At 30.3% G+C, this 23,677-nt stretch overlaps 1 protein-coding gene across 1 annotated transcript in view; it reads left to right on the forward strand.

The window, feature by feature from the left end:
• The window catches only part of LOC142231428 (uncharacterized), a 263,204-nt gene that overhangs the window by 228,115 nt on the left and 11,412 nt on the right, over positions 1-23,677 (forward strand). The window contains exon 9 of the mRNA XM_075302036.1: positions 11,477-11,568. Within this exon, the coding sequence (XP_075158151.1) occupies positions 11,477-11,568 (92 nt within the window). The remainder of the gene's footprint in view (positions 1-11,476; positions 11,569-23,677) is intronic.

Raw genomic sequence — 23,677 nt, forward strand, 5'->3', positions numbered from 1 at the left:
TTTTATCCTTTGGATAGTTCGACCTACGGAAGTTTTTGAGTAAATCAAAGCTTTTATTACGTGCTTTGTTACAGTTTCCATTGTACCATGGTTGCTTAGCCTGGAAGTCGACTGCATGATGTTGTGTTGTGGTTGGGGATCGTTTGATAATTTCGCTGAGATCAGCTATTTTCGGTTCTGAATTGTCGCTCAAAATTTCATGTAGAGCTCGGTCTAATGTTAAGAGTTTAATTACACTCTCGATTTTAATAATGTTCATGTTTTCAGACACTTCGGTAAGGTAAATTAACAATAAAATTATTCGCGAGTCACGATATTTTTGGTGAGTTATGGTATTTTTTGTGAGTCACGGCATTTTCGTGCGTGAGTGTGCGTGAGGACAGATTTTCTTTTCGTGAGTGTGCGTGAGCGTGAGTCCTACCAAAAAATATCGTGCGTGAGTATAATTTTTCAGTTGTGAGTGTGCGTGAGTATACTATTACTCACGTGCACACCTCTAATATTTATCACCCTCTATGCTATGATTATCTTTAGCAATTTTGTCGCTAGACACCAATTGGATGTACCGTTATATGAAATTTGTAATGAAAGTTAGAAGTTCAATAGCAAATAGTTACATGTGCATTGTACATCATTTAAATTTTTTTCGCTGAAGAGTGCCCAGCCTCATTACAGTTTCGTTGTGAATAATAAATATAGATTGTGGGTGAGTTACATTTATGTTCTTTTTATGTATTCAGAAGAAATTTAGTGAAAATTTTTAATGTTTAGTGAAAAATGCCTCGAGGAAGTGAACTTTCAGAGGAAGAACGCGGAAAAATTGTAGGAATAGGCCTAGCTGGCAAAAAAAAAATTGTGAAATTGTATCGGCGACAAATCGACACCGCAATACGATTCGGACTCTTTAGTGAAAAATGCCTCGAGGAAGTGAACTTTCAGAGGAAAAACACGGAAAAATTATCGGAATGGACCTAGTTGGTAAAAAAATTGGAGACATTGCATCGGCGACAAATCGACACCGCAATACGTTCGGACTCGGCTATAAAAAGGAGGTTCCTTGTCATTAAGCTAAACATGGAATCGGGCAGCACTCAGTGATAAGTCCACCAATGTGGTATCACAATGGACTGAATAGTCTAAGTGAGCCTGTTACATCGGGCTGCCACCTAACCTAACCCAAGAAGGTTGGAACCAAAATTTTATCGATATTTTGAAATGGAACCATGGGCATTCCCAGACAAGACGGACTTACCTGGTGATGCTCATGTCTAGAAATGCGCGACCAACATCATATCACATAATAGAAAGTCTGGCAGGGATGACTATATAATACCCTAAACGAACCCTACTGTACTAATAAACCGGTATGAAGTGAGCGTCAAGATACAAATGTCTCGATAAGGAACATTTCTTGTGAACGAGTCCTTATTATACCCTCCACCATAGGATGGGGGTATATTAACTTTGTCATTCCGTTTGTAACACATCGAAATATTGCTCTAAGACCCCATAAAGTATTCATATTCTGGGTCGTGGTGAAATTCTGAGTCCATCTATTTAAGCATGTCCGTTCGTTTGTTGAAATCACGCTAACTTCCGAACGAAACAAGCTATCGACTTGAAACTTGGCACAAGTAGTTGTTATTGATGTAGGTCGGATGGTATTGCAAATGGGCCATATCGGTCCACTTTTACGTATAGCCCCCATATAAACGGACCCCCAAATTTGGCTTGCAGACCCTCTAAGAGAAGAAAATTTCAAATTGAAATTTGGTACAAAGTGTTAGTATATGGTCTCTAACAACCATGCAAAAATTGGTCCACATCGGTCCATAATTATATATAGCCCCCATATAAACCGATCCCCCGATTTGGCTTGCGGAGCCTCTAAGAGAAGCAAATTTCATTCGATCCGGCTGAAATTTGATACATGGTGTTGGTATATGTTCTCTAATGACCATGCAAAAATTGGTCCACATCGGCCCATAATTATATATAGCCCCCATATAAACCGATCCCCAGATTTGACCTCCGGAGCCTCTTAGAGGAGCAAAAGCCTCTTAGAGGAGCAAAAGCCTCTTAAAGGAGCAAAATTCATCCGATTGAAATTTGCAACGTGGTGTTAGTATAAGGCCGCTTATGACCATGCCAAAATTGGTCCATATCGGTCTATAGTTATATATAGCCGATCCCCAATCACATAAAAATTGGTCCATATCGGTTCATAATCATGGTTGCCACTCGAGCCAAAAATAATCAACCAAAATTTTATTTTTATAGAAAACATTATCAAAATGTTATTTCTAAAGAAATTTTTGTCAAAATGTTGTTTCTATAGAAAATTGTGTCAAAATTTTATTTCTATAGAAAATTTTGTCAAAATTTTATTTCTCTAGAAAATTTTGTCAAAATTTTATTTCTACAGAAAATTTTTTTCCAAATTTTGCTTCTATATAAAATGTTGTAAAAATTTTATTTTGTCAAAATTTTATTTCTATAGAAACTTTAAACTTAATTATATACGTATTTAATCGGCCTTTTTTAGTTTAATATATACCACGTATGGACTATGTGGTATATATTACGGTGTCAGGAAGTTTTAAGATACCTTGCCATCGGCAAGTGTTACCGCAACCCAAGTAATTCGGTTGTGGATGACAGTCTTCAGTAGAAGTTTCTACGCAATCCATGGTGGAGGGTACATAAGCTTCGGCCTGGCCGAACTTACGGCCGTATATACTGGTTTGAAACTGATTTAGTACTAATTCCACTAGACCATTTATCATCTCTGGTGTAAACATTGAGACCAACATGGAATACCAAATATCATTTACAAAAATTGGGTTCATTAGAGCAACCAGTGCTAGGAGTTTTAAAAAAATTTTAAATCTAGCACTCTTCACCCCGCTAAAGAGGTTAAACCATGAAATTCACATACTCGCTGTACACAAGGTGGCTACGGGTAGTAGAGGGAATATGAACGAGGTTTACACTCCCACCAGTTTGAGGGTTGTCTATGGAAACAACTTTCATTAGTTTTTGCCATGGCCTTTATTTTAATGACTGTCATAATAAATGTGTGCTCTCATGTCGACATAAGTTCATTTAGGTTTCGATGTTAAATGTGTGCCATATATGACTGTAGGCGGACAGGTGAATCCTTCTCTGAAAAGTCATAAAAATTAATTGTGTAATTTAAAGTGCAATACCAAAAAAAAAAATGTACATATATTTCCCTACACCCAAATGGTAAATGTTTCCCAAAGTTATTTTTATTTTAATTGTACCAGAATGCATTGCATGATTATAACCGAGGGATTTTTCATAAAATAAATGAACTATACATGATTGTTAAACTAGATAAGCTGTGTTGTGGTTAGAATCCAATAGAAATTAGTGGTGAGGAAAATTAGAGTTTGCAGTTTGTGTCTTTCGGGGTAATATCAAATAGAGGTCCCCAAATGCGTAGAAAAATTCAGCAGAGACGACCGTCGGCTATGAGAAGTACATTCTGGATCAGAGAAAAAATTCTAGGACGATATTACGATGTCGGTCTATCTATCTGACTATCGCAATTATCTTACAGCCTTCAATAACAAGGTAGAAATTGAGTTTTTCAAGGCCAGCCTATGAGCACCAGCCAGCCAAAACCAATCTAACAAAATTTGAAGAAAATTTTACCAAAACACCAACAAATATAAAAATATTATTTTGCATTGTGTTTGATCAAAATTTTGTGGTTATTATGAAAACAAAAAATGTTTCTTCAAAAGAAATATTTTTTTATTTTATTTATTATATTATAATCAAACTAATATTTATTTGAGTTTATAAATATCCCTTGAATGATAAATCTGTCGAAGTCTTAAATATTTTTAGTTTGCACGAAAAACAGAAAGTTACTACTTCTACAAAAAGGTGAAATTTTGTCAAAATTTAATTTCTATAGAAAATTTTGTCAAAATTTTATTTCTAGAGAAAATTTTGTCAAAATTTAATTTCTATAGAAAATTTTGTCAAAATTTTATTTCTATAGAAAATTTTGTCAAAATTTTATTTCTATAGAAAATTTTGTCAAAATTTTATTTCTATAGAAAATTTTGCCAAAATTTTATTTCTATACAAAATTTTTGTCAAAATTTTGTTTCTATAGAAGTTTTTCTCTCTTTTATTTCTATGGAAAATTTTCTCAAAATTGTATTTCTATGGAAAATTTTGTGCAAATTTTATTTTTTATAGAAAATTTTGTCATAATTTTATTTTTTTTTTTGAAAATTTTGTCATAATTTTATTTGTATAGAAAATTTTGTCAAAATTTTATTTCTATAGAAAATTTTGTCAAAATTTTATTTCTATAGAAAATTTTGTGAAAATTTTATTTCTATAGAAAATTTTGTCAAAATTTAATTTCAATAGAAAATTTGGCAAAATTTTATTTCTATAGAAAATTTTGTCCTAATTTTATTTATATAGAAAACTTTGTCAAAATTTTATTTCTATACAAAATTTTTGTCAAAATTTTGTTTCTATAGAAGTGTTTCTCTCTTTTATTTCTATAGAAAATTGTGTCATAATTTTATTTTTATAGAAAATTTTGTCATAATTTTATTTGTATAGAAAATTTTGTCATAATTTTATTTGTATAGAAAATTTTGTCAAAATTTAATTTCTATAGAAAATTTTGTCAAAATAAGCCCTTGGAGCAAAAGACGGCACTTGCAGCACATTGCACTTTAACAGGACACAAACCAAACTTTAAGGACGTAGATATTTTGACGCAAGAAACCAATTATAAAAGGAGATTTACTCTGGAGATGCTATATATTATAAATGTACCTGCAGAAAGACGAATGAATTTTAAGACTGATACGGACCATTGTGCACATATTTATAGAAATATTGTACAAAAATATAGAAAGACAGATTAGCTTTTAGTTGTAAATATACTCCTTTGTAAAGAAGTTCACTGTTCTTTAAATTTAAATGTAATTATCTGTGTTTTTCATGTAATGATATATTTTTTGTTAATGTGTTAAATGGTTTTTCTTTTTGTTTAAAGTAATTTCCCTGAAGACGAGCATCGGAGATGTCTCGAAATATTGGAAAATTTTAAATATAAAAATACAACTCAAAAAACAACAACATCTGTTTTTATTCACATGACCTCAAGCCGAACTAATATAATTAATATAATTAAAATTTTATTTCTATAGAAAATTTTGTCAAAATTTTATTTCTATAGAAAATTTTGCCAAAATTTTATTTCTATAGAAAATTTTGTCAAAATTTTTTTTCTATGGAAAATTTTGTCCTAATTTTATTTTTATAGAAAATTTTGTCTTAATTTAATTTTTATCGAAAATTTTGTCAACATATTTTGTCTATACAAAATTTTTGTCAAAATTTTGTTTCTATAGAAGTTTTTCTCGCACTTTTATTTCTATGGAAAATTTTCTCAAAATTGTATTTCTGTGGAAAATTTTGTCAAGATTTTATTTCTATAGAAAATTTTGTCATAATTTTTTTTATAGAAAATTTTGTCATAATTTTATTGCTATAGAAAATTTTTCTCAAAAATTTATTTCTATAGAAAATTTTCTCAAATTTTTATTTCTGTGGAAAATTTTCTCAAAATTGTATTTCTATACAAAATTTTATTTCTATAAAAAATTTGGTCAACATTTAATTTCTATATAAAATTTTGTCAACATTTTATTTCAATAGCAATTTTGTCAAAATTTTATTTTTATAAAAACATAGAAATAGAAATAGAATAGAAACATTTGTCAAAATGTTAATTTCAATAGAAAATTTTGTCACACATTTTTTTGTCAACATTTTTCTTCTATAGAAAATGTTGTCAAAAATTTGTTGTTATAGAATATTTTTATTTCTATAGAATTATTTGTCAAAATTTTATTTCTATAGAAAATGTTGTTACAATTTTATTTCTATAGAAAGCAAAACACAGGCGATAATTTTTCCCTACAACAAATCTCCTAGAACCTAATCGTCGGCACAAACTGGGAGATGAAACTATTGAATTTTGTCAAAATTTTTTTCTATGGAAAATTTTGTCATAATTTTATTTTTATTGAAAATTTTGTCAAAATTTTATTTCTATTTTTATTTATATAGAAAATTTTGTCATTATTTTATTTCTATAAAAATTTTGTCAAAATTTAATTTCTATAGAAAATTGTCTCAAAATTTTATTTCTGTGGAAAATTTTGACAAAATTTTATTTCTATAGAAAATTTTCTCAAAATTTTATTTCTATAGAAAATTATCTCAAAATTTTATTTCTATAGAAAGTTTTCTCAAATTTTTACTTCTTTAGAAACTTTTGTTAAATTGTACCTCTTAGAAAGGAAGAAATTTTTTGGAAAATCTACTAAAACATTGTTGTTATTAATTAAAAACAAGTATATACGGCCGCAAGTTCGGCCAGGCCGAATCTTATGTACCCACCACCATGGATTGCGTAGAAACTTCTACGAAAGACTATCATCCACAATCGAATTACTTGGGTTGTGGTATCTTAAAACTTCTTAACATCGTTTTCTAAATTGTGATTTAGTCCATACATGGTATATATTAGACAAAAAAGTTATGTATAGTTAAGTCTACAAATAATTACGAATCGATATGGACTTTTTGTACGTAGAGAGCCAGAATTGAAATATGGGGGTCGCTTATATGGGGGCTATATACAATTATGAACTTGGTATGGACCAATTTTTGTGTGATTGGGGATCGATTTATCTGAAGGCTTTTTATAAAGTTAGACCGGTATGGACCTAGTTAAGCATGGTTGTTAACGACCATATACTAGCACAATGTACCAAATTTCAACTCACTCGGATGAAATTTGCTCCTCCAAGAGGTTCCAAAACCAAATCTCGGGATCGGTTTATATGGGGCTATGTACGATTATGGACTAATATGGACCACTTTTGGCATGGTTGTTAAATATCATATACTACCACCACGTACCAAATTTCAAGCAGATCGGATGAATGTTGCTTCTCCAAAAGGCACCGGAGGTCAAATCTGGGGATCGGTTTATATGGGAGCTATATATAATTATGGACTGATAGGAACCAATTCCTGCATGGTTGCTGGTTACCATATACTAACATCACGTACCAAATTCCAACCGAATGGGAAGAATTTTGCTCTTCCAAGGGGCTCTGGAGGTCAAATCTGGGGATCGGTTTATATGGGGCCTATATATAATTATGGACCGATATCGACCAATTTTTGCATGGGAGTTTGAGGCTATATATAAACACCACGTACCAAATTTCAACTGAATCAGATGAATTTTGGTATTCCAAGAGGTTCCGGAGGTCAAATCTGGTGATCGGTTTATATGGGGGCTATATATAATTATGAACCGATGTGGACCAATTTTTGCATGGTTGTTAGAGACCATATACTACATCACGTACCAAATTTCAGCCGGATCGGATGAAATTTGCTTCTCTTAGAGGCCTCGCAAGCCAAATCGGGGGATCGGTTTATATGGGGGCTATATATAATTATGGACCGATGTGGACCAATTTTTACATGGTTGTTAGAGACCATATACTGATACCATGTACCAAATTTTAGCCGGATCGGATGAAATTTGCTTCTCTTAGGGGCCTCGCAAGCCAAATTTTGGGGTCCGTTTATATGGGGGCTATACGTAAAAGTGGACCGATATGGCCCATTTGCAATACCATCCGACCTACATCAATAGCAACTACTTGTGCCAAGTTTCAAGTCGATAGCTTGTTTCGTTCGGAAGTTAGCGTGATTTCAACAGACGGACGGACGGACGGACGGACGGACATGCTCAGATCGACTCAGAATATCACCACGACCCAGAATATATATACTTTATGGGGTCTTAGAGCAATATTTCGATGTGTTACAAACGGAATGACAAAGTTAATATACCCCCCATCCTATGGTGGTGGGTATAAAAATAGGAAGCTACCGTGGTGCAATGGTTACCATGCCGCCTTGCATACACAAGGTCGTGGGTTCGATTCCTGCTACGAACGAACACCAAAAAGTTTTTCAGCGGTGGATTATCCCACCTCAGTAATGCTGGTGACATTTCTGAGGGTTTCAAAGCTTCTCTAAATCGTTCCACTGGAATGTGGAACGCCGTTCGGACTCGGCTATAAAAAGGAGGTCCCTTGTCATTGAGCTTAACATGGAATCGGGCAGCACTCAGTGATAAGAGAGAAGTTCACCAATGTGGTACCACAATGGACTGAATAGTCTAAGTGAGCCTGATACATCGGGCTGCCACATAACCTAACCTAAACTAACTAAAAAAATAAAGAGGAGTATGAAAACTGAACTGAAACTGAGAAAATTTTGTCAAATTTTTTTTTCTATGGAAAATTTTGTCAAAAATTAATTTCTATAAAAAATTGTCTCAAAATTTTATTTTTATAGAAAATATAAACTTCAAGATGGTTGGATGTACAGCTGTTTCGGAATTACCACATTCCTCATCAGCATCCTCTACTTGCAGCAAAACTATCAACCAATTATCAGAATAAATTCGGGTAATTCACTCAACCCAAAGTGAACTGCACCTGAACCTTCCGAAAAAAGGTTTGATAGTCGGCTACTGCCTAAACAAATTTGCAAGCATATCTCTTTTCCTTTGCCAAACTCAAATCATCGATTTGAATGTAGTTGGCTGGGTTTGTTTTTGAGCGAATTTATTCTGATAATTGGTTGATAGGTTTGCTGCAAGTAGAGGATGCTGATGAGGAATGTGGTAATTCCGAAACAGCTGTACATCCAACCATCTTGCAGTCTATAGGGCTTTGCCCAAATAAATTTGACAAGCATACTTTTCCTCTGCTGGTTAACCTACAGTCAATGCATGGCTTTAAGCTGAGATCAAAAACAACAATAAAATTTTATTTCTATAGAAAATTTTTTTCAAAATTTTATTTCTATAGAAGTTTTGCTCACACTTTTATTTTTATAGAAAATTTTCTCAAAATTGCAGTTCTTTGGAAAATTTTGAAAAAATTTTATTTCTATAGAAAATTTTGTCATAATTTTATTTTTATAGAAAGTTTTGTCGTAATTTTATTTATATAGAAAATTTTGTCATAATTTTATTTCTATAGAAAATTTTGTCAAAAATTAATTTCTATAAAAAATTGTCTCAAAATTTTATTTTTATAGAAAATTTTGTCAACATTTTATTTCTTTTGAAAATTTTCTCAAAATTTTATTTCTATAGAAAATTTTCTCAAATTTTTACTTCTTTAGAAACTTTTGTTAAATTGTACCTCCTAGAGTACAACGAAAAATTTGTTTGCAAAATCTACTAAAACATCAAGAGTTCTACCAATGTACCACACAAGCTTGAAAGAAAGAAGAAAATTTTTTCAAAATTTTATTTCTATAGAAAATTTTGTCGAAATATTATTTCTATAAGAAATTGTGTCAAAATTTTATTTCTATAGAAATTTTTTTTAAAATTTTATTTCTATAGGAAATTTGGTGAAAATCGTTTTTCTATAGAAAATTTTGTCAAAATTTAATTTTTTGTATAGAAAATATTGTCAAAATTTTATTTCTATAGAAAATTTTGTCAAAATTGTATTTCTGTTGCAAAATTTTGTCAAATTTTTATTTAAATAGAAAATTTTGTCAAAACGTTATTCTAGTTATATTTTGAAAAATCTACTAAAACATTAAAAGTTCTATCAATCTAGCAAATAGTAAAAAATCTCTACCATGTTTGGAAGAGTTCTACCAACTGTGGAAACCGTGCCCATAAGTCGATCTAACCATGTCCGTCTGTGCATCTATCTTTCGACATATTTTTTTGATCAAAGTTTTTGGATCGCAGTTTTAACCCAATCGACTTAAAATTTGGTACAAGTATGTATTCTGGGTCGGAATAGATTGCTAAAGTTTTTTGGAAGCAATTGATTCAGATTTACATATAGCTCCCATATACATAAGTAGCCCGACGAGCACTTATTTATTCCCATAAGACAGAGTTTTACCATGATTTGCTAAATTTGATTGAAATCGGTTCAGATTTAGATATTGCCCCAATATATATCTTTCGCCCGATTTACACTCAGATAACCACATAAGCCAAAGTTTTACTCCGATTTACGTGAATTTTTATACCGGGAGTAGAATCAACAATTCTAGTTATGTATTCCAAATTTGTTTGAAATTGGTTCAGGTTTAGTTATAGGTCCCATATATATTTTTCGTCCGATTTAGATTTATATCATCACGCAGGCCATAATTTCACTTCGTAAATTCTGAAATTTTTCACAGACAGTAAAATTGATATTTGAGAAATGTGTTTCACATGTGGTCAAAATCGGTTCAAATTGAAATATAGCCCCCATATATATGTTATATGTCGGTTCGATGGAATTTCTATATTTTACTCACAGTTTCCAATATGATATATCCATATTGTAGTCATATCCTACACACCGCAATTCCACTGTTTCCACAGAATCGGTTAAGATTAAATTAAGGCTCCGTTTTATATATACACAGAAAAAAATTTCAAGAAAATGTTTCCAATTAAAATCTTAATTGAGTTTTAAAAAATATTCAATTGAACATTTATTTGATTCAACAAATTTTTTAATTGAAACAAAAATCAATCACAAAAATTAGTAGTTTCAATTGATGTTTTAATTGATACTATCATTTCTGTGAGTAAAGACATTTTAATTAAAAATTTATTATATCAATTCATTTCGTGATTGAGAAAAAATATATTTTTTGTGTGCATTGGATGATTTGACCAAGTATTTTATTTAGACTTTCTTTACTTGTTATTATTAAAGTTTTTTTTTGATAAAAAATTAATTTTGGATTGTCGCAACGATTGGCAAGGATTGGAGCAAATAAAAAATTTTAAAAAAAATACAGTTTCGAAGCTTTAAAGAATTAAAAATTAAGCTTTAAAATTTTTGACAATATATTCTCACATTTTTTTCCAAAACGCTTTCCTACCAAAGTGCCAAAAAGCTCTGAAACTAAAAACTTTTGCAAAAAACTCATTCAACCTTGAAACAAGGGACCTTCACTTAGTAGAACATTCAAAAGCAATCAATGTTAACGATCCCCCACAAAACTACACTCAGGCACAATCGTCACCCTACCCTTAGTCTCCTGCCCCACCATGTCCTTATCCAATAAAACAATGCATTTTCCATGTTAAACTAAGTAATGGGAAGGCAACACATGGTCGATTAAATGTTTTTGTCACATTCAAAAGGACGTTGAGGGAATATCAAATACGAGTACACCTAATGGCCATATCTTACATTTGCACCTCATGCAAACCAGAACCAAATATCCAGCTCATATCATTACCATACTTTGCCAATATAAATGTCAATGATTTTGTTTTTGTTCGAAAACTAAAAACATTTTTTTTTTGTTTTCCATTTTGCATTCATTTCAGATGATGATTATGGACAGAAGACTGTTTCTGTTCTGGTTGATGGCATTGAGACAGATTTGGAAATTATTGATCATCCTGCTTGTGAAATGTCGGTGAGTAGTTAAGAAATGAAAGATGAAAAACAAAAATTAACAAGGTCAACAATGTTAGGACCACACCAAGAATTCAAGAGAAAGCTATGAATTGAGGAGATTTTTTATGACTCAAATATTTTTTTTTAATAAAGAAAATCTAACCGAATTGGTATTGTGGGTGTTTCCAATGCTATTTGAACGTATATTAAGGTGGGTAACTATATACATTTCCGAGAAACACCAAAACATATCCCACGGAAAATTTTCACACTCAGTGAACTCAACTGGAAGGAAACTTTTGGTTAATTTGAGAAAAGTTAGGTTAATATTAGAAAATTTTAATTATGCAGAAAATTTTACAGAAAATAATTAACTAATTTTCGAAAAATTCTATATAAAATTTATTTGACATAATTATTGTTTTTCATTTGTTATTGAAAATTTCGAAGTTTGAAGAATAAAAGTGGAGTTCAAAATTGCAAAAATATTTTAGCATCATACAAAGTTTATGATGATCCCATTATTGGAAAAATTTAAAACATTAAAGAAATTTAGAAATTTTGAAGATCCTGCTTGACTCCCGGCTTCCATGGGGTGGACATACAGACACCATTTCTCAACTCTCATGATGAAAACGAAAATACGAAAATTTTATTTGTATAGAAATTTTTGTCAAAATTTCATTTCTATAGATAACTAGCGTAACCCGGCCCGCTTCGCTGCGCCTTCCGAAGCGTATTTGGAGGAACATTTTGCGTTAACTTAGTCAACTATATCCTTCGTGCTGAAAACAAATTCGAAAAGATTTCAATTCTTTTAAACAAAACGGACTACTTGATTTTTCGTTTATAGGTACAAATACGGCGGGAGAGGGTGTGCCCTTTCCTCCAAATTTTTTTAATAATGTTCTGTATTCAAGTAGTTGGACAATCTTGTATATTTCTTGTGAATTTTAAGTGTGGTTTGTCAAGGAAAGGTATCCTTCTCCTCAACATATGTGAAAATTAAGCACTCTATTATAACATACAAAGAATTACTGTGTCCCATCCAATAAATCGGAAAAAGCAAAAGTAGTAAAAAATTTTACCACATTAACATTTGCTAAAATGTTGGAAAATGATGCACCCTATACGTTGGCTGCCAATTTCATGTAAATTTAAGTTCTTTACTAAAAAGAAGTCTGGCAGAAGCCTGTGCAAAAATCATAAAATTATGTACCGAGTTCCCATTTACGGACAACCCTCTACTTTCAACTTAAGAAAAAAAAACAAACGGACAAAAGGGAACCCTCTCTTTACTAAAAAGAAGTCTGGCAGAAGCCTGTGCAAAAATCAAAAATTATGTACCGAGTTCCCATTTTCGGACAACCCTCTACTTTCAATTTAAGAAAAAAAAAAACGGACAAAAGGGAACCCTCCCCCTACCTTCGCTCCACTCCGACCTGATATCGGACTATCACGTACCCTATATTAATTTCGCAACTACTCAATGGTTCCTATAAATTCTATCGAAGTAAATCGACAAAGTTTATTTCAATTTTCCCCTTCCCTAACCAGATATCGAAAAATCATATACTAATTTAAAAATCATGTATAAATTTAATCACCTCCTCCCACGTTCCCTGTAAATTTCAAGTAAATCGGCGATGTTTAAATTTTGCTCCATTGTTTTAAAGGGACGTCACTTTCCCCGATACAATATCGACAAACACCGTAGTGAATAGCACCCCTAACCTTCCCTGAAATTTCTTGAAACTTTCCTTCAAGTGTGGGGCAAGGAAGGTTGCCTCTTCGTTCATAACCTTCCCCCACTGCTTTTGTAAATTTCAAGAAAACTTATTTTTTTTTTTGCAGTTTTAGAGGAGGGCCTCCTCCCCGACCAAATGTCGAAAAGCGTATCTTTTGTAAACGTCCCAGAAAATGTCAAGCAAATTATAAGCCTAAAGGGGCGGCCTCTCTTCCGTCCAAATATCACAAAATCAGGTATCAACTATTACGGTTGACGGAGGTTACGATCTCTCCAAAGTGCTCTGTAAATTTCAAGTAACTCGGTTAAGTTTAATTGTTTCTCTGCATGTACTTAAGAGAAGCGGATGTCTCCCTATGCCCTTTTATTTTTATTAAAAAATTAGGAACCTGATATAAATTTCATAACCTCACCCATTTTTTCCGTAAAATTTCAGTCGGGGGAGTTTAGTTTTGTTTTCACTGTACTTTAAAAAAAAGTCGGGCAAAGGGGTGGTCCCCCTCCCCGACCCAATATCGAAAAACAATGTAGCGGATTTTTGTCTAGATGCCAACCCCAACATTCAATGAAAATTTCAAGCAAAATCGCATAATTTTGTTCCAAGTTTCAAAAAGTAGGGCAAGGGGGAGGTCCCCCTCCCCATCCACATATGAAATCATCGGGTACCCCATATTAATTCCATAACCTCATCACATGTTCTCTGTAAATCTCAGATAATTTAGAGAATTTTAGTTTTTTCACTGTACTTTAAAAAAACTCGAACAAAGGGGAGGCCCCCTCCGCCACCAAATATCGAAATATAAAGTAGCGGATCTTTGTCTAGTTGCCAACCCCAACCTTCAATGAAAATTTCAAGCAAATCGGTCAACTTTGGTCTAATTTTCAAAAAGTCGGACATAGGGGAGGTCCCCCTCCGCGACCAGGTGTCAAAAAATGAGGTACCCACATGAACGCCCCCTACGATCTCTGAAAGTTTCAAGTAAATCGGTTCAGCCGTTTCGTAGCCAACTCGGACCACACAAACAAACAAAAAGTCGCTTAAGGGGAGGTACCCCCTCCCGATCAAATTTCGAAAAAAAAAATTGCGAATCTTTGCCTAGGGATCACCCCCTACTATCCCTGAAAACTTCGTGCAAATCGGTCAAGTTTGGTTTAATTTTCAAAAAGTCGGACAAAGGGGAAGTTCCTCTCCGCGACCATATGTCAAAAAATGAGGTACCCTATTTTCAGCACATGAGTGCCCCCCACGATCTCTGAAAGTTTCAAGTAAATCGGTTCAGCCGTTTTCGCGCCAACCCGGAACATACAAATTAACAAACAAACAAACAAACAAATAAACAAACATAATTTGAATTTTATATATATAGATAGATAGATAGATATCAAAATTTTGTTTCTATAGAAAATATTGTCAAAATTTCTATAAGAAATTTTGTCAACATTTTTATAGAAAATTTAGTCAATATTTTATTTTTATAGAAGATTTGGTCAATATTTTATTTCTATAGAAATTTTTTGCAAAATTTCATTTCTATCGAAAATTTTGTAAACATTTTATTTTTATAGAAAATCTTTGTCAAAATTTTATTTCGTTTTATTTTGTTATTGTTGGTTTTGTTCTTTAAGCATTGTTGCAAAACCTTTTTTCGGAGGGTTCAAGTATGGTTCATTGTTGGGTTTAATGAACTGCCTGAATTTATTCTGATAATTGGTAGATAGTTTTGCTGCAAGTAGAGGATGCTGATGCGGAATGTGGTAATTCCGAAACGTGCGTCCATCCAACCATCTTGCAGTCATTCTTTTCCTCTGTTGGTTCAGCTACACTTGTAGTTTAGTCAATGTATGGTTTTAAGCTGAAATAAAAAAAAAACAACACAAATTTTATTTCTATAGAAAATTTTTGCAAAATTTTAGTTCTGCAGAAAATATTGTCAAAATTTTTATACAATAGAAAATTTTTAAAAATTTTATTTCTATAGAAAATTTTGTCAAAATTTTATTTTTATTGAAAATTTTGTCAAAATTTTATTTCTATAAAAAATTTTGTTTATTTCTATAGAACATTTTGTCAAAATTTTATTTTTATAGAAAATTTTGTACAAATTTTGTTTTGATACGAAATTTGGTCAAAATTTTATTTCTATAGAAAATTTTATCAAAATTGTATTTCTATAGAAAATTTGTCAAAATTTTATTTCTATAAAAAATTTTGTTTATTTCTAAGAAAATTTTGTTTACTTCTATAGAAAATTTTGTCAAAATTTTATTTTTATAGAAAAGTTTGTACAAATTTTGTTTTTATTTCATATAAATTTAGTCAAAATTTTATTTCTATAGAAAATTTTGTCAAAATGTTATTTCTATATAATTTTTTTTTCAATTAAAAATTTTACTTCTAAAAAAAATTTTGCCAAAATTTTATTTCTTTAGAAAATTTTGTCAAAATCTTATTTCTTTAGAAAATCTTTGCCAAAATAATATTAATATAGAGAATTTTTGCAAAATTTTATTTGTATAGAAATTTTTGTCAAAATTTCATTTCTATATAAAATCAAAATTTTATTTCTATAAGAAATTTTGTCAAAATTTTATTTCTATACAAAATTTAATAAAAATATGTTGACAAAATGTTATTTCTATAGAAAATCTTTGTCAAAATATTATTTCTATAGAATACTTTGTTTCAAAATTTTATTTTTGTAAAATATTATATTTTAAAATTTTATTTCTATAAAATATTTTGCCAACATTTTATTTCTATAGAAAATTTTGTCAAACATTTATTTCTATAAGAAATTTGTCACAATTTTATTTCTATAGAAAATTTTGTTTTAAAATTTTATTTCGATAGAAGACTTTGTTTCAAAATTTTATTTCTACGAAATATTTTGTTTCAAAGTTTTATTTCTATAAAATAGTTTGTCAAAATTTTATTCCTATTGAAAATTTTGTCAACATTTTATTTCTATAGAAAATGTTGTCTAATTTGACGTTCAATAGAAAATTGTGTCAAAATTTTATTTCTATGGAATATTTTGTCAAAATTTTATTTCTATGGATTATTTTGTCAAAATTTTATTTCTATAGAATATTTTGTCAAAATTTTATTCCTATTGAAAATTTTGTCAACATTTTATTTCCACAAAAAATTTTCTCAAATTTTACATTCTGTAGAAAATTTTGTCAAAATTGTTACACCGTGGTGCAATGGTTAGCATGCCCGCCTTACATACACAAGGTCGTGGGTCCGATTCTTGCTTCGACCGAACACCAAAAAGTTTTTCAGCGGTGGATTATCCCACCTCAGTAATGCTGGTGACATTTCTGAGGGTTTCAAAGCTTCTCTAAGTGGTTTCACTGCAATGTGGAACGCCGTTCGGGCTCGGCTATAAAAAGGAGGTCCCTTGTCATTGAGCTTAACATGGAATCGGGCAGCATTCAGTGATAAGAGAGAAGTTCACCAATGTGGTGCCACAATGGATTGAATAGTCTAAGTGAGCCTTATACATCGGGGTGTCACTATACCTAACCTACATTTTAGAGAAAATGTTGCTAAAATTTTATTTCTATAGGAAATTTTGTAAAAATTTTATTTCTATAGAAAATTTTTTACAAATTTTGTTTTTATAGGAAATTTGGTAAAAATTTTATTTGAATAGAAAATTTTGTCTAAATTTTATCTCTATATGAAATTTTGTAAAATTTTATTTCTATGGGAAATTTTGTCAAAATTGTGTTGCTATAGAAAATTTGTCAAAATTTTATTTCTATGGAATCTTTTTTAAAATTTTATTTCTATAGAAAATTTTGCCAAAATTATATTTTTATGGGAAATTTTGTCAAAATTTTATTTCTATAGAAAATTTTGTCAAAATGTTATTTCTATAGAACATTTTTGCAAAATATTATTTCTATAGAAAATTTTTAAAAACATTTATTACTATAGGAAATTTTATCAAAATTTTATTTCTATGGATTTTTTTAATTTTATTTCAATTGAAATTTTTTTCAAAATTTTATTTCTATAAAAAATTTTGTCAAAATTTTATTTCTATAGAAAATTTTGTCAAAATTTTATTTCTATAGAAAATTTTGTCAAAATATTATTTCTATAGAAAATTTCGAAAAAATATTATTTCTATAGAAAATATTTGCATAATTTTATTACTATATAAAATTTTGTCAAAATTTTATTTCTATGGGAAATTTTGTCAAAATTTTATTTCTATAGAAAAAATTGTCAAAATTTTATTTCTATGGAATCTTTTTATACCCTCCACCATAGGATGGGGGTATATTAACTTTGTCATTCCGTTTGTAACACATCGAAATATTGCTCTAAGACCCCATAAATTATATATATTCTGGGTCGTGGTGAAATTCTGTGTCGATCTGAGCATGTCCGTCCGTCCGTCTGTTGAAATCACGATAACTTCCGAACGAAACAAGCTATCGACTTGAAACTTGGCGCAAGTAGTTGTTATTGATGTAGGTCGGATGGTATTGCAAATGGGCTATATCGGGCTATATCTAACGGACACCCAAATTTGCTCTAAGAGAAGCAAATTTCATCCGATCCGGCTGAAATTTGGTACATGGTGTTAGTATATGGTCTCCAACAACCATACATAAATTGGTCCACATCGGTTCATAATTATATATAGCCCCCATATAAACCGATCCCCAGATATGGCTTGCGGAGCCTCAAAGAGAAGCAAGTTTCATCCGATACGGCTGAAATTTGGTACATGGTGTTAGTATATGGTCTCTAACAACCATGCAAAAATTGGTCCACATCGGTCCATAATTATATATAGCCCCCATATAAACCGATCCCCCGATTTGGCTTGCGAGGCCTCTAAAAATTTGGTTCATGGTGTTATTATATGGTCTCTAACAACCATGCAAAAATTGGTCTACATCGGTCCATAATTATATATAGCCCCCATATAAACCGATCCCCCGATTTGGCTTGCGAGGCCTCTAAGAGAAGCAAATTTCATCCGATCCGGCTGAAATTTGGTACATGGTGTTAATATATGGTATCTAACAACCATGCAAAAATTGGTCCACATCGGTCCATAATTATATATAGCCCCCATATAAACCGATCACCAGATTTGACCTACGGAGCCTCTTGGAAGACCAAAATTCATCTGATTCAGTTGAAATTTGCTACGTGGTGTTAATATATGGCCTCAAACTCCCATGCAAAAATTGGTTGCAATCGGTCCATAATTATATAGCCCCCATATAAACCGATCCCCAGGTTTGACCTCCGGAGCCCCTTGGAAGAGCAAAATTCATCCGATTCGGTTGAAATTTGGTACGTGATGTTAGTATATGGTATCCAACAACAATGCAGGAATTGGTTCATATCAGCCCATAATTATATATAGCCCCCATATAAACCGATCCCCAGATTTGACTTCCGGTGCCTTTTGGAGAAGCAAAATTTATCCGATCTGGTTGAAATTTTGTACGTGATTGTAGTATATGATATTTAACAACCATGCCAAAAGTGGTCCATATCAGTCCATAATCACTTATAGCCCCCGTATAAACCGATCCAGAGATTTGGTTTTGGAGCCTCTTGGAGGAGCAAATTTCATCCGAGTCAGTTGAAATTTGGTACATTGTGCTAGTATATGGCCGTTAACAACCATGCCTAACTAGGTCCATATCGGTCTATAGTTATATATAGACCTCAGATCCATATCAATAATTGTATATAGCCCCCATATAAGCGACCCCCATACACATACGTTTTTTGTCTAATGTATACCACGTATGGACTAACTCACAATTTAGAAAACGATTTAAGATACCACAACCCAAGTAATTCGATTGTGGATGCAGTCTTTCGTAGAAACAGTAAAACATCTACTTTTTTAGTAGAATTCTACCATCCTTGGCTCTAGAATCATTATTTTTGATGCTCTCGTGATTGGCAACTTACTTCTTTTTAGTATTAGTGTTCTTGTCCTTTTTCCAACCGGACTTGTAGACCTTGCTTCTACAAGTCCACTTCCTTTGCAAACTAACTCGTCAGGCTATTTTCACATACATTTCCTCTTGTTTCACCATATCCTACCAGCTTTTGTCCTGTAGGTTCAACAAGTTGCAGTGTTTCTCATCGCTCCATGTTTTTGTTATGTCCATTTAATAAACTCCACCTTCAATACTTCTATAAGACTTCTATAAGTCCAGTTCCTTTTTATTCGTATCTTAGCAGGTATCTCCAGGACATAAGGTTAAATATAATTGTTCTTACTTTAAATACCGAATTCTGCCTGATTTCATTTTTGACTAGACTAGAAAATTCGATTATAATCTGATTTTCAGGACTTTTTATATGTCAAATGAATTTAAAAAAAAAACCAAAGTTAGATATTTTCCACTTGGCATCGGTATCTTAACGTGTCTAATGTACATTTCCATTCTTAATATTTGTCGTAGCATCACTACTACTGATGGCTACCAAGAGTGAAATCACATTAGGTCAAGTTCACACTTGGCTAAATTCCATCGTTGATGCAGGCAGCAAAGTAAGCAAAAACAAAACGAAAAAATGTATCCCACTCAAAAAGCACAAAGTACAAGAAAAAATGTGGTATTGGCAAAGAGTGTCATCGATTTGGCACCACTCACTTTTATCATTACAACAATGTTAAGTGCTGCTGATGACATTCTTTTTTATGCACTCTGGACCAATATCCATTAACGGTTTTTTTTTTCATTCTTCCCTTCTTTCTTTGAGTCTTGCCTTTCTTTTCAATCAACAAAATGCAGATTGGTGTAAACGTTGAAAGTCAGCGGTATCTAAAAGTACTCACTTAACGATACTTTTACGAAATATGGGATTTTATTTTGTTTTAATTTTTTTCTTGAATAAAAGTAAAAGGCATGTTTGCCAACATTTTTAAAAGGGTCATCGATAATGTACAGTGATGTGAAGGTAGTTTTTTTTTCCAAAAAAAAATTGAAATAATAAATATTGCTATAGTATTTAAAATGGTGATGTATTCACAGTTGCTGCAGTTGGAAGAATTCCACCAAAAATGGTTGAATTTTTACTGTTTGGTAGAATTTTTGGTGTTAGGAAAATTTTGCAAAATATACCTCTCCAACTTAGAAATACATCAATGTTCTATAGAAATAAAATATTGACTAAATTGTCTATAGAAATAAAATTTTTGACAAAATTTTCCATAGAAATAAATTTTTTGACAAAATTTTCTATAGAAATAAAATTTTTGCAAAATTTGCAATAGAACTAAAATCTTGAGAAAATTTTCTATAGAAATAAAATCTTGAGAAAATTTTCTATAGAAATATTGAAAATGTTCTATAGAAATAAAAATTTGTATAGAAATAATATTTTGACAAAATTTTCTATAGACATAACATTTTGACACAATTTTCTATAAATTCAATTCAATATATTTATAAATTTTAATTTTTTTAAATTTCGGCCGTACTATCAAAATCCATTGTAAGTTCTTGCTTATTGAAGAAGAGGTATCGATTCTTTTTTGGTGTAATCAAAAATCGTTACAATATTTAAAATTGAACCCACCTACAATTCTAGGGATATTTATACACTCAAACAATTGTCGCTAATAATATCATAATATATAATATTGTACATAAAAAAATTAAGTAATAATATAAAAAAATAGAATATTTCTTTTGAATAAAAAACATTTTTTATTGAAACTACCTACACAAAGTTGATAAACCCTTTCAAAATAGGACTTTTTTTAAATTTGATAGGTCATTTTTGCCCCGATTTAGACTTAGTTTTGTGCAATATCTTAGTAAAAAGTTCAAAAACAATATTTCATTTCTATAGAAAATTTTGTCAATATTTCTATTTCTATAGAAAATTTTGACAAAATATTATTTCTGTAAAAAATTTTGTCATACTTTTATGTCTGTAGAAAATTTTGTCAAAATTTTATGTCTGTAGAAAATTTTTTCAAAATTTTATATCTGTGGAAAATTTTGTCAAATATTTATTTCTGTAGAAAATTTCGTCAAAACTTTATTTCTATAGAAAATGTTGTCCAAATATTGTTTCTATATAAAATGTTGTTAAAATTTTATCTATATAAAAAATTTTGTCAAAATTTTATCTATATAGAAAATTTTGTCAACATTTTATTTCTATAGAGAATTTTGTCAAACTTTTATTCTATTGCAAATTTTGTGGGAATTTTATTTCTATTGAAAAGTTTGTCAAAATTGTATTTCTATAGATATTTGCAAAATTGTATTTCTATAGAAATTTTTTTTCAACATTTTTATTTCTATAGACATCTTTTTCGGGTAATTCACTCAACCCAAAGTGAACTACACTTGAACCTCCCGAAAAAGGGTTTAATAGTCGGCTACTGCCTAAACAAATTTGCCAGCATATCTCTTTTCCTTTGCCAAACTCAAATCATCGATCTGAATGTATTTGGCTGGGTTTTTTTTCGAAAATTTTCAACATTTTATTACTATGGACAATTTTGTCAAAATTTAAGTTCTAAATGAAATTTTGTCTGAATTTTATTTCTACAGAAAATTTTGTCAACATTATATTTCTATAGTAAATTTTTGTCAAAATTTTATTTCTGCAGAAAATGTTGTCAACACTATATTTCTATATGGAATTTGGTCGTTTCATAGATAATTTTGTCAAAATTTTATTTCGATAGAAAATTTTCAAAAAATTTTTGCCAAAGAAAATGTTGTCAAAATTTTATTTTTAGAGAAAGTTTTGTCAATATTTTTTTTCTAAATAAAATTTTGTCAAAATTTTATTTCTATAGAAAATTTTGTCAAAATTTTATTTCTATAAACAATTTTTTCAAAATTTTATTTCTATAGGAAATTTTTTCGAAATATTATTTCTATGGAAAATTTTGTCAAAATTTAAGTTCTATACGAAATTTTGTCAACATTTTATTTCTACAGAAAATTTTGTCAACATTATATTTCTATAGGGAATTTGGTTAAAATTTTATTTCTATAGAAAATTTTGTCAAAAATTTTTTGCTTAAGAAAGTTTTGTCAAGATTTTTTGCTTAAGAAAATTTTGTCAAGATTTAATTTCTATAGGAAATTTTTGTCAAAATTTTATTTCTGCAGAAAATGTTGTCAACATTATATTTCTATAGGAAATTTGGTCGTTTCATAGATAATTTTGTCAAAATTTTATTTCGATAGAAAAGTTTTCAAAAAATTTTTGCTAAAGAAAATTTTGTCAAAATTTTATTTTTAGAGAAAGTTCTGTCAATATTTTATTTCTAAAGAAAATTTTGTCAAAATTTTATTTCTATCGAAAATTTTGTCAAAATTTTATTTCTATAAACAATTTTTTCAAAATTTTATTTCTATAGGAAATTTTTTCGAAATATTATTTCTATGGAAAATTTTGTCAAAATTTAAGTTCTATACGAAATTTTGTCAACATTTTATTTCTACAGAAAATTTTTTCAACATTATATTTCGATAGGGAATTTGGTCAAAACTTTATTTCTATAGAAAATTTTGTCAAAAATTTTATTTCTATAGAAAATTTTGTCAAGATTTTTTGCTTAAGAAAATTTTGTCAAGATTTTATTTCTATAGAAAATTTTTTTCGAAATATTATTTCTACAGAAAGTTTTGTCAACATTTTATTTCTATGGAAAATTTTGTCAATATGTAAGTTCTAAATGAAATTTTGTCAGAATTTTACTTCTACAGAAAATTTTGTCAACATTATATTTCTATAGGAAATTTTGTCAACCTTATATTTCTATAGGGAATTTGGTAATTTTATAGATAATTTTGTCAAAATTTTATTTCGATAGAAAAGTTTTCAAAAAATTTTTGCTAAAGAAAATTTTGTCAACATTTTATTTTGTCAATATTTTATTTCTAAAGAAAATTTTGTCAAAATATAAAAAAGCCGGGCGAAAGATATATATGTTGGAGCTATATCAGACATACTAAGGGGCCGGCTCTGATCATTATTGCCAAAGACAATATGTGTCTATCTCGTCTATTCCTGTGGCATTTAAGTTTTCTTTCTCTCTTGTAAATTAGTGGTGTTCGTTGTCATGATTAGCTTAGTCCAAAAGGCGTTTCACATTACGGTGGAACCGCTTAGGGATGCTTTAAAGCATTCAGAAATATAACTTAGCGTCAGTTTCCATCTATATTTGAAGAAAATATTAACATTTTTCCTTATATTAAGTTATTTGTGAAAAATTTGCATTGTAATTATCTTGGAAATCAGTCAGCAGGATGAACGTGCGCCCATCGATTATTTGCCACTTTCTGAGGCTTGTTAATAATTAGGTTAGGTTAGGTGGCAGCCCGATGTATCAGGCTCACTTAGACTATT

This window comes from Haematobia irritans, chromosome 3 (assembly GCF_050003625.1).
Source record: "Haematobia irritans isolate KBUSLIRL chromosome 3, ASM5000362v1, whole genome shotgun sequence".
Lineage (NCBI taxonomy): Eukaryota > Metazoa > Arthropoda > Insecta > Diptera > Muscidae > Haematobia > Haematobia irritans.